The sequence below is a fragment of the Cibotium barometz genome, chromosome 29 (genome assembly GCF_041138505.1).
Source record: "Cibotium barometz isolate CiBa-2024 chromosome 29, ASM4113850v1, whole genome shotgun sequence".
In the NCBI taxonomy this organism is placed as follows: Eukaryota; Viridiplantae; Streptophyta; class Polypodiopsida; order Cyatheales; family Cibotiaceae; genus Cibotium; species Cibotium barometz.
In genome coordinates this window covers 32,404,835-32,415,798 of record NC_141074.1, presented here as the reverse complement: position 1 = coordinate 32,415,798, position 10,964 = coordinate 32,404,835, and the positions used below count along the sequence as shown (strand labels likewise).

Below are 10,964 nucleotides of genomic sequence, written 5' to 3'. Positions count from 1 at the left end.
TCGGGAGTTCTTGGTCACTGTCATTGCCCAGTTATTGGGTCTTCCGAGGTCATGCCTTAAGGAAGTAGTGAAACCGTTCTCATCACGACCGAGACGACGAAGCTAATGACAAAAACGTTTCTCTACTCGAGTCTCAGAGACGACCATGCTCGTCTCTGACTCCGCTCTGACTCCGGCTCGAAAAACAAAAACAAAAAAAGGCAAACTTCAAACGTGTAGCTATCATGCCTTATCATTTGAATTTCCTACACAGCCATGCAACCTTCAAACGTTTAGCGACCATGGCTTATCATTTGAACTTCGTACACAAAACTTAACATCTCAAGCATAGCACTTGTAAACGTCCATTGGTAGAGCAATCGTATGGAGGCTGCCCTTGTTTCACCGAGTGTTCTCTTCGTCGCAACCCCTATAAACAAAAGCTATGGCAAACCTTATTTTGGGAGAAGAACCAGGCCCCCCTTTAGCCTACGCAAGGTTACATGTGGGATTGCAGAGCCTTCCGGAGAGCCAGCCCCTATGGGCCAGAAAACCAAATATAATGACAATCTCTTTGACAGAGCATTCATGAGCCTCTTTGCAAGGAAAATGGCGAACGTCACTGGTAGGCAATGCTTTTCTTTCTTGCTTTTTGCTCATGATTAAGCTTTTTTTGATGTGGGAATATGGTGTTTTGCTCTAATTTTGGGCGCTTACATTATTTAGGTGTGATTTGTTGGATGTTTTTTTGACCAGTACTGCTCTGATTGGGCACTTAATGTGTGAATTGTTACACACACATAAAAGGGCGTGCTAGATAATTTACCCCTCCCCCTATCACAGGATTGAATCCAGGTCAGACCGCCTGGGGGGAGATCTTATCATCAAATAGAGATCAAATTGACTATTGGCCCCTCTACTCACAGACCTAGAAGTTGTCTGTGCCAGGTTAGGACCAAATTAACCAAGATCGAGCCTAATTATCCTAGTTATGTTGCTTGTATGTAGATGAACGATAATGTCTTCTGCACTTTCTAAGTTCTTCAATAAATTTGTCTCCAACTGCAGAGAGCGTGGAGATGGATTAGATGACCTTCACAGGAGCTGTTGCTGAGCTCTTCATGCTCTCGTGGCATGGTGCTCTCCAAATTTTCTGCTGTATTGTTGATTAACTCCCATCGAGAGTCGGGAGGAGTTGTTGGAAGCCAAGGGCGCATGGTTACCTGGGCAGACATGTGATGTTGCAATAGATGAAGAGCTAGCTCCGTGCCATTTTCCTTGTAGTGGATGGCCCATACCACCATACCCTAGGAGTTGAAGTGGTCATTGTGGTGGTCCAGGGCAAGGAGGTGTAGGATTGTGTGCCAAACCTGCTCAGTGGCCAGGCAGTCACACACTTAGTGGCGTTAAGTTTCCACAACAACGTTGATGCATGGGGGGGCACTCACCTTGGTTGCCAAGTCCTCATTGCAAGACCACTATGAGCATTGATCCTTAGGAAATAAGAGATCTTGCAGGGATGGAAATTGCTCCACAGAAGGCAGGCAGGGAGGAGGACTGGACACTATTTCAGGGGCTAAGTACTCTACTTGGGAGGAGTTGATTCTCACCACGAGGGGACAGGACCCTTGGCACCTCTGGGAGTTTGGTCACACCCATGGGAGCCTCTGCTTCTCTAGATCCAACACGAGGATGCATGGACCGAACCTTTCCTGCATTGACAGATTCTATGTGGATGAGTGGGCTTGCAGTCACGGAGGCATGATTGGCATTATTGCAGATACCACTCTCTCAGACCATGCCCTAGTCCTCCTCCACCTAGAGGATCCCTAGAGACCAGAGAGTGTCTGCATCAGAATCCAATATGCTACCCATGCAAGCATAATCCACTGCATGCCTGCTAGATTCACCTCTTCTTGCTTCCCTTGTCCTCCTTTCGAAAGGAGCACCAAGCTTGCTTCCTTCAAGGGTATGGGTCAGCCATCTAATGACTGCTCTAGCCTCTTGTATGGCTGTCCGTTCATCCATTACAGCTTCATCAACACCAGTATGTCCATTTATGGGCTGATTTCCAAGCTCATCCGGAGATGTTTGCTGTCCCAAATCCTGCTGTCCAGAAATTTCAGAATGTGGGAACGTCACATGATGACGAAACAAGTCATCCGGATCACCAAAAACTTGCTTATGTGAAGTGGCAAGAGGCTGAACCAAAGTTTCAGCAAATATGACATCTCTATTGATGATAATCTTGTGAGTAAAGAGATCATAGAGCTTGTAACCCTTACTCTCATGGGGTACATGAGAGTATGCTAAACTACCAAACACATGAAAGTAGTCAACTTTGGGCTTCCGCTCATATCAAGCCTCAAATGATGTGATGGTCTTCAAGGCTTTCGTGGGGCATCTGTTTAGTACATGAGCTGCGCATAAGATGGCCTCAAGCCAAAACTTGTGTGGCAACTCTTTACCTTTTATCATGCTCCTCGCCATTTCCATCAAAGATTTGTTCTTCCTTTTTTATAGTTGGCACCATGCATCGATGTTTAATGCCTTTCCCCTGCAAGTGTGCCTTGAAAGCATTGGACATATATTCACCTCCTCTCATTGGACATATCGTCACCTTCTCTATCTGTATGAAGAGTGTGAATTTTAGAACCCACAACATTCTCAACCATCGCTTGGAAGTGCTGAAAATGCATAAACGCCTCGGATTTCTCATCCATTGGATACACCCATGTGAATCTTGAGTAGTCATCAATGAAAGTAACAAAATACAAATATCCTCCCAAGGATGGAGTCCTCATCGGACCACAAACATCGCTATGTATGGGCTGTTACTTTCAGCTCTCACCACACCATCACAAGGGAAGGGATTTCGATCCAATTTTCCTAGAATGTAGCCCTCACATACATGATAAGCAAGGATCTCAACATGAGGCATACATTCAACCATATTATGCTTATGTAGAAGCATTAAACTTCCAAAGTTAACATGCCCAAAGTGTGTGTGCCACAATTCAGCTGCCTGCACAGAGGAAGTTTCACTTGCGATTGAACATACATTTTGTGCTTGCAAATCATAGGTATCCAGCCTATATAACCCATTGCATAATATGTATCGGTGGAGACAGTTTGAGATCCATTGGAAGGGTCTTTGATGAGACACTTGTCACCCTTGAACTCCACATGCACACCTTGCATACAATAGAAGACACTGACACCAAGTTCTTCTTTATACTTGGCACATAAAGCACATCTTTCATTTGATTTTTCTTGCCATTAGCAAGCACCAAAGGCACCTTGCCTATGCCTTTTACACGGTATGAAGAGTGATCTGCACATGAGACACTCCTCCCATTATCCACAACAGCTGAATACATTACGTCTGGACGTGATATGTTTGGAAGCTCTGCTGTCTATGTACCAAACAGGTTGACTCTTCTCACATGCACTTAGAGACAACTCATTATTGACTTCTTCTATGGTCAAAAACACCCAATCACCCTCCACAAAATTGGTTGAATTCTCATTTTTATCATTCAAAGAATCCACCACATTGCTTGACTCCTTCTTTGCATCCTTCTTGCACTCATTGATATAGTGCCCTAGCTTATGGCAAAAATGGCATTTCCCTTTCTTCTTCTTGCTTTTTGAGGCATCACCCTTGGAAGAACTATCACCCTTGATGACCGATTTCCTTGTGTCTGCCTCTGTTTTACCTTTATTCTTCAATGCAAAAGCCTGTTCACCACCATGAGCGATTGGCCCTAGTTTGCTCCCTTTGTAGAAGCAAGCCCACAAGATCATCAAAGGAGATTGGATCTCTACCATCCCTCATAGAGAGATTAAGAGAGAGGTGAAACCTGAGGTAAGAAGAATTCAAGATATTTGTAACAAGCTGCCAGTCAGGAATAACTTCATCTATATTCAACACTTCTGTCAAATCTTTGACCTTAATGAGATGCTCTGTCATGGAGTCTCCCTCTCGTCCGTGGCAAATCACCAAATGAACAAGTGAGCTATGTCCTCGGTTGTGGCTGTCTGTTTGCATGGAATGAGCATGCAGAACTTATTGAATCTGTCCACAATAGTCATGCACTGTGTGTTTCTAGATCCAGTTGATGCAGGAAGAGGGCCTACGAATTCCATACTGATGTCGTGAAAAGGTCCCTTTGGAATAGGCAAAGGATGAAGTAACCTTGCCTGTTTCGTATGTGGAACTTTCACTTCTTGACATATCTAGCATGCTTGGATCCCGTTGCATTTTGGGCCAGTAAAACGACCGCTCTAACTTCTCCAGTGTATTGTTGTTACCTCTATGACCTCTGACAAGAGAATCATGGGCAGGATGGAGAAGTACTTGGTGCTTTTCTTTGAGTACACATAGGCGGTTCTTGAAAAACAACCAACCATCCTGGGTACTGTATTGGTGTGGTTCTGAATTGAGGGCCAATTGATATTGAGTCCCGAATTCTTTCGAGTGTCTTCATGCTTTCCAAGTCTTTTTCTTGAATTTCCAGCACAGTGGACTCTTGCAGTGTTTGAATCATGCCTTTACGACTGATAGCATGGGCAATGAAGTTATTCTTACCAGGGACATATTCAATCATTCTTCATTCTCCTAAACTATTGGAACAATTGACTCCATCTGGATTGCCTGCCACTTCATTGGGCATTGGGCATGGTCAACAACCATTTAAGTGCATGGTGATCTGTCTTAACTGTGAAATCTCTCCCGTAAAGGAAATGTTTCCAATGTTTAAGCGCTGTTATCACCCCTAAAAGGTCTTTGTCATATACTGAATAATTCTTTTTGCTTGTATTCAACTTGCAGCTACAATAAATTATAAGCCACTGACCTACCATCTTGTTGTAGAACAACTCCAATGGCTAGGTTATTGGCATCGATAATCACCTCAAAAGGATCATCCCATGATGCCAACTTTAAGATTGGTGACTCAGAGGCAACTTTTCAATGCTTGGAATGCCTCTAACGTTACCCGTGAGTGACGGACACTTTCTAGCGACGAGTCTTTATGCCCTTGAGTAAGTCGGCGAGAGGTGCTGCAAGGTCAGAAAACTTGTGCATATGCATGTTGTAGGCCTGACAAAGACCCACAAATGAGTGGATTTCCTGGGTTGTCTTGGGAATATTCCGATTCCCAACTGAGTATGGCCTGTACCTTTTCAGAGTTGAGGCTATTACCTAATGAGCGAATGATGTATCCCAGGTAATGTATTTCCAGTACTCTAAACTCACTCTTCTTGGCATTGATAAAAAACTCATTGTCCTGCAAGAGTTGTAAAACTTTTGCCACATCTCGCTCATGCTGCTCTGCAGTCCGTAAGAAGATAAGGATATCATCTAGAAAGATGAAGACGCATTTGCCAATGAGATCCCGAAAAACCCAAGACATCATCTTGTTGAACGTTGCTGGTGCATTGGTGAGTCCAAAAGGTATCACCACAAACTCATAGTGGCCGTGCTCGGTCTTGAAGGCGGTTTTTGGAATGTCGGCCTCAAAGATCCGAACCTGAAGATAGCCACCCTTAAGATCTATCTTAGAAGAGAGAATTTTAGCACCATTGAGTCGCTCTAGGATGTACTCTATTCTAGGCATGGGGAATGTATTCTTAACGGTTAGCTTATTTAGCATCCTATAATCCACACATAAGCATGTGGTCTTATCCTTCTTTTGGACAAACAGGATGGGAGCAGCAAATGGGGACGAGGAAGGCTCGATAAATCGAGCCCGGAGTGGCTGGGATAATTGCTGCTCTCTCTCCAATGCCTTAGAAAGGCGGTAGGGAAACTTGTTGGGAGGCTCTGAACCAGGAACCAGTGGTCCTTAGGTCTACTGGGTGGGAGGTCGTCTCGCAACATAATGTTGCGATATTGAGACAGGAGACCAGCCATCCTCTGCTCCAATGAGGGAGCTGTCTGAATAGCATTAGACTGAGAAAGGACATAAATCAACGCACCCTTTGCTTCTTTTCTTATGGCTCGTTGGGCCTGAATATGGGAAATGAGTGGTATTCCAGGAATGCTCATATCCCCGCGAATCATGATAGGCTCAGGAAAACCTTCAATAATAGTGAAAGTGTCCTGCCTCCAATCAGGAATGGGTGCATGCTAACTGAACCACTAGATCCCGATGATCACGTCACACCCTAATAGAGGGAAGACAATGAAATCTCGTTGGAATGTTACCGCTTTATGAAAGATACGTGTACGTAGACTAGGTGTAAACCCGTCCACATCTAAATGATAAGGAACCAAGGTACATCTCATTTTGTTTGCCAAGTGCGGAGAGATGGCATCCTCAGAATCGCCCATGTCGAAGAGGACAATGAACTCTTGTCCCCTTAAAGTGCCATAGGCACGGATGAGAGCCTTCTTCTGTCCCTCAGTCTCACGCTTGTGCTTATCATCAAATACCATTGGTGGCACACCGAATTCAAAGCGGGTAATAGCTGAATGGCATTAGAGGCTGAGGGTGGAGGTGTGGATGTAGATGCTAAGGTCGCTACTGTGGAAGTGGGTGCTTTTGCAGTCTTTTTGGCCTGCCACTTAGTGCAATCCTTCTTCTTGTGTCCCATAGTGTGGCAAAAGAAACAACGGTTCTCTACCTTGTATCGTGTGTGTTCATCCGGCTAGAGGTAACCACCAGTGATACCCTCCTTAGATTTTTCCTTAGGAGTCTTCTTGGGCATGGAATCTTTCTTATTGCCCAGTTGACCCTTAGAATTTTTCTTTTGGTCCTTTTAGTCTTTGTTGTTTTGAGCCCCCTTACTTGGGTGGATGACTGTTGCTAGGGCTTAGAACTAGATTGTACGTGCTTGGGCTTACCTTCGTAGTGAGTTTATAAAACTTGTCCTCAAGATTGGTCATATACTGTGGTGGAAGAAAATGGGCCTTGAGGTTAGCCACAAAAGTAGCCCAATCAAATGGATATTGGCCTGTTAAGGGGTTTGTGTGGAGTTGAGACCAATGCTGCCACCATGTAACAATTTCCTAGTGAGTTGAGGTGCTGCCACATGGACTTTGTCTCGTGGATCTGTGATTTTAGCTAAAGGAAAATGTGCTTCAAATTGATGAATAAACTGAGTAACAACAACATTATCACACTTCCCATCATACTTACTAAAGTTTGGTGAAGTTAAGATGACGGTAGTGGTTGGGGTGGTGGAGGATGAAGGATTTGGAGCCATCTTGGGGAGGCATGCCAGAATTTGTGCTATTGTCTGGTGCTGATGTCGGATTTGCATAGGCTCCCAGTTGAGCCTTTGCTCGAGCGGCTTCTTCCTGACGGGGCTGGTCTTCCTCATACTTCCCTATGGCTTCCTTATCCTTTTGTTCAATGGGTGAGGATTCTTGGCCTTTATGATCATCAATGACACATTGACCCTCCTCTGGCCAAGGTGGCCCATGATAGCTCTTGGCGGCTATGGCTTTGGGAAAGCTGACTTTGACACGTGTCTAGTGGGACCCCGGTGAGTGGGAGTGGTAGGACTCCTACAGCCCGGAGAGCCCGACCACCCCCTTGTTTCATTGCATGATGCGGATGGATCCCAAGATTTAGATGCAAGTGATAGAGGACACCCCAAGAGCAAAAGACCATTGGGCCTCCCAAGGCATTTCCTCCTGCTTTCTTGATGATTTCTGGAAGCATCTATGAGACGACTTTCGCCCAAGGAAGGTCACACTCTTCCTATGGGAGTTAGCTCACCGTAGCCTGAGGCCTCTCTATCGGCACTTGTTGGCCATTGGAGGACAGCGGGTGCAGTGTATGTTGTAGCCACCCCCCGGAGTTCTAGTGGCACTGCCTTTGGTATTGTCCCAAAGCACAACAGGTTCGGCAGGGTTTTCGTCACCTCTACACAGCGTTGTGGTCCGCAGTGCATATCATCATCAGGGGTGCAGTTGCTTGGGCGACAAAGGCTGGCCTTGGGTTCTTCTAGAGGAGGCAGCAAGAGGGCAGGCTTTTTGACTATCTTATTGCAGGATAGATGCAGTTCCTACTCTCGACCTATCATCGGAGACCTGGTCTGTCCTGGAACTAGTCAAAGATGGGAGATCAACAATAGCATTGCTGCATGGCATATATGGTGGGCCCGATGCAGTGAGGCCATTGAGGGCATCCCCCCCCTCCCCGGTTGCCGAGTCCATTTGCTCCATTTGGACTGATATCATGAGGTAGTTGCCATCGAAGAAAGGCCAGCCATGGAGGGAACACCCTCCCCAGTTTTTATCTTCACCTTTTTTGAGGGCTCTGAGCATGTACATGTAGCCTTTGGCTGTTTGAATTTTAACTAATGAAGGATCTTTTCTTCGGAGAGTATCTTCACCTCTTTTGAGGGCTTTGAGCATGTACATGTAGCCTTTGGCTGTTTGAATTTTAACTAACTAATGATCTTTTCTTTGGAAAGGTGGGGGGGAAAAAGTCTTAAGCAATTGGCAGCTTTGCTTTTGATTTATAAGCTCTTATATCGTATATCATTAAAATTTTCAGTCTTGAAAGGCTGTTCTTTGAAGGCTGCAACAACATAAGGACAAGAAAGTCTTTTTATGTCAAAGTACTAGGCACCACATGTTTCAAAACACTGTTTTTGGATTTCAGTTTTAGCTACTTCTTGCTTGATCTTTTATCGCCTAATGACATTGCCATGTATCTTGGTGGACTCACTTCTCAATCTTTTTTTGCTATGGTTTTGATCCCTTGTTCTTTGCTTTGCTAGGAACTTCTGGAGAGATTGATGGCTATGAAAGCTTTGTGGCTGTTTCAAGACAAGTTATGAAAGGGCGAAGTCCCTCACAACAAAAAGAAGCTGTTCGTGAAGTTTTACTTTCAATTTTACCACCAGGAGCTCCTGCAACGGTTCTATGCTAACCTTTTGGGCCCTGTGTGTGTGTGTGTGGTGTGGAGAGAGAGAGAGAGAGAGAGAGAGAGAGAGAGAGAGAGAGAAATGAAATGAAATGAAATGTTATATTAACGTCTTCAAAAGGCCATAATGACCTATGAGACCAAAAGTTACATCATGGTGGATCTGATACAATGTCTGGATAAAAAAACCCAGAAAATGAAAAATAAAGATGATACTACTGGCACCTAGAAAATGAAACTGGAACTGGAAGGTACACTATGGAGGTACCTCCATCTCATAATATGTGCCGCATCGGACACTGGCGGATCTCCTCAATATCCTCTGTGGTCAGCACCCTGACTGGGTGTCTCGCATGCCTCGCAAGAATAATCCGAATCTGCCGCTGCAACCTCCGTCTATGCTGGGATGCCCTCCTCCGTGGTCGTGGGCGTCTGGACCACCCAAGCTCAATCGCACGATCAATCAGTGTACCCCTGGTGTGGGCGGTATCCATGTCCTGCTGCTGCTGTGGTCCATCTGGCGCAGTGATGGCCGGACTAAAGAAGTCTGTAATGTGCCTCTGAGTCTGGCTCTCTGTGCGCCTAAGCAGGCTATCTCTATGTCTCCGCAGCTCAAGCAAGAACAATCCCAAACACCTCTGGTCCTGGTACCCCATGACTCTGGAAAGTGGTCCAAAACCCTCTCTGAATAAACAGTGGAAACGACCACGTATCTCATAGTATGCAGTACAATGGCATATATAATGCAGCTCTGTCTCTGGCTCCCCATGGCATACTCGGCATATCCTGGCCTCAGCTGGTATACCTCTATATCGGCCAATCTCAATCTCAAGCTGGTGTGAGGATGTGCGAATCTGACCAATAGCACATCGTACTGCATGAGACAAGTGTACATCCATGTAACTGGGTCTGATCACAAAACCATCTGCTGTGAGCTGAAGAAAATGTTCTCTGTAGAAAGCCATCTTCGTGCCCAGCTCCTCAGTCGGCTGTATCCATGTCCTCCTAATGTCCAGCTGAACTAAATCCTGACGGATGAGTCTGGTAATCTCTGTCCGTGTAAGAGTGAGAGAGGGTGCCTCCAGAGAATACTGGAAGGGAGGCAATCTGTCCATGCTAAAACCATGTGCCTGGAACCAAGATGTCATCTGTCCATACCAACAAGCCGTGTCTCCCTGTAAAGCTAACTGTCGGGAGGACTCCAGGGCGAGGCGTGCATATCTGTCTCGGGGGAGATCCCACAAGCCATGTATGTAGGAGACTGATCTCGTAAGAGCCTCAATCACCAGAGGGGCAGCCGCCAGCTCTGCTCGAATAATCTCATGAGGTACCACAGCCTTGGCTCTAATAAGCCTAGCAATCATAGATACCAAAGGCCTCTCCATACCTCTCCACCCGCCTGCGCTGTGATGGCCCACTGAAGGTCCCCATATCTGCACTCCATAAAGCATAGCTGATGTCACTAGAGTGTCAAAAAGCCAGAGTTTTGCTCGAGGTTCCTGAAACTGAACCTGCGAACACATCCTCTCCAAACCACCCAGGGCTGCATGTGCTCTAGTCAATCTAGTCTCTGCTGCTCTCCTCATCGAAAACACTGGCCCACTGAATACTACCCCAAGATATGTATATGCATCTGTATACTCCACAATCTCCTGCCCATATGTAAATGTGGGAGCTGATCGCCTAACCCACTGTGGCGTGGTGTTAAACACCATAACCTTGGTTTTGCCAAGGTTGACAGACAATCCACTATCATGTGCAAACTCATGTAAAGCATCCAGATGACGCTGCATACCCTCAGGAGAGTCAGAGATCAACACAATATCATCAGCATATAACAATAGTGGGATCCATGTACCTGCTAGCTGGGCTCCTCTGTCCCCCAATCTCTCAATGTAGTCAGAAGCCTCATCCACATACATACCAAACAGTGAAGGAGATAACGGGCAACCTTGCTTCACTCCTATAGTGGAGTGAACCAAAGTAGAGACCCCCTCTGGGGTGCGTACCTGTCCTGCAACTGATCTGTATAAAGCCATAATTCCCCATATGAGCTCTGTGGGTACCCCCATCTCCTGTAATCGCCTCATCAATCTGGCT

At 45.7% G+C, this 10,964-nt stretch overlaps 1 protein-coding gene across 2 annotated transcripts in view; it reads left to right on the top strand.

Moving 5' to 3' along the window:
* Positions 1-221: 221 nt before the first annotated feature.
* Positions 222-10,964, top strand: part of LOC147622063 (beta-carotene isomerase D27) — a 66,102-nt gene continuing 55,359 nt past the window's right edge. For both annotated transcript variants that reach the window (XM_086823138.1, XM_086823137.1), the window contains exons 1-2: positions 222-604; positions 8,719-8,858. In XM_086823138.1, coding sequence (XP_086679264.1) covers positions 364-604; positions 8,719-8,858 — 381 coding nt within the window. In that variant the 5' untranslated portion in view covers positions 222-363. The remainder of the gene's footprint in view (positions 605-8,718; positions 8,859-10,964) is intronic.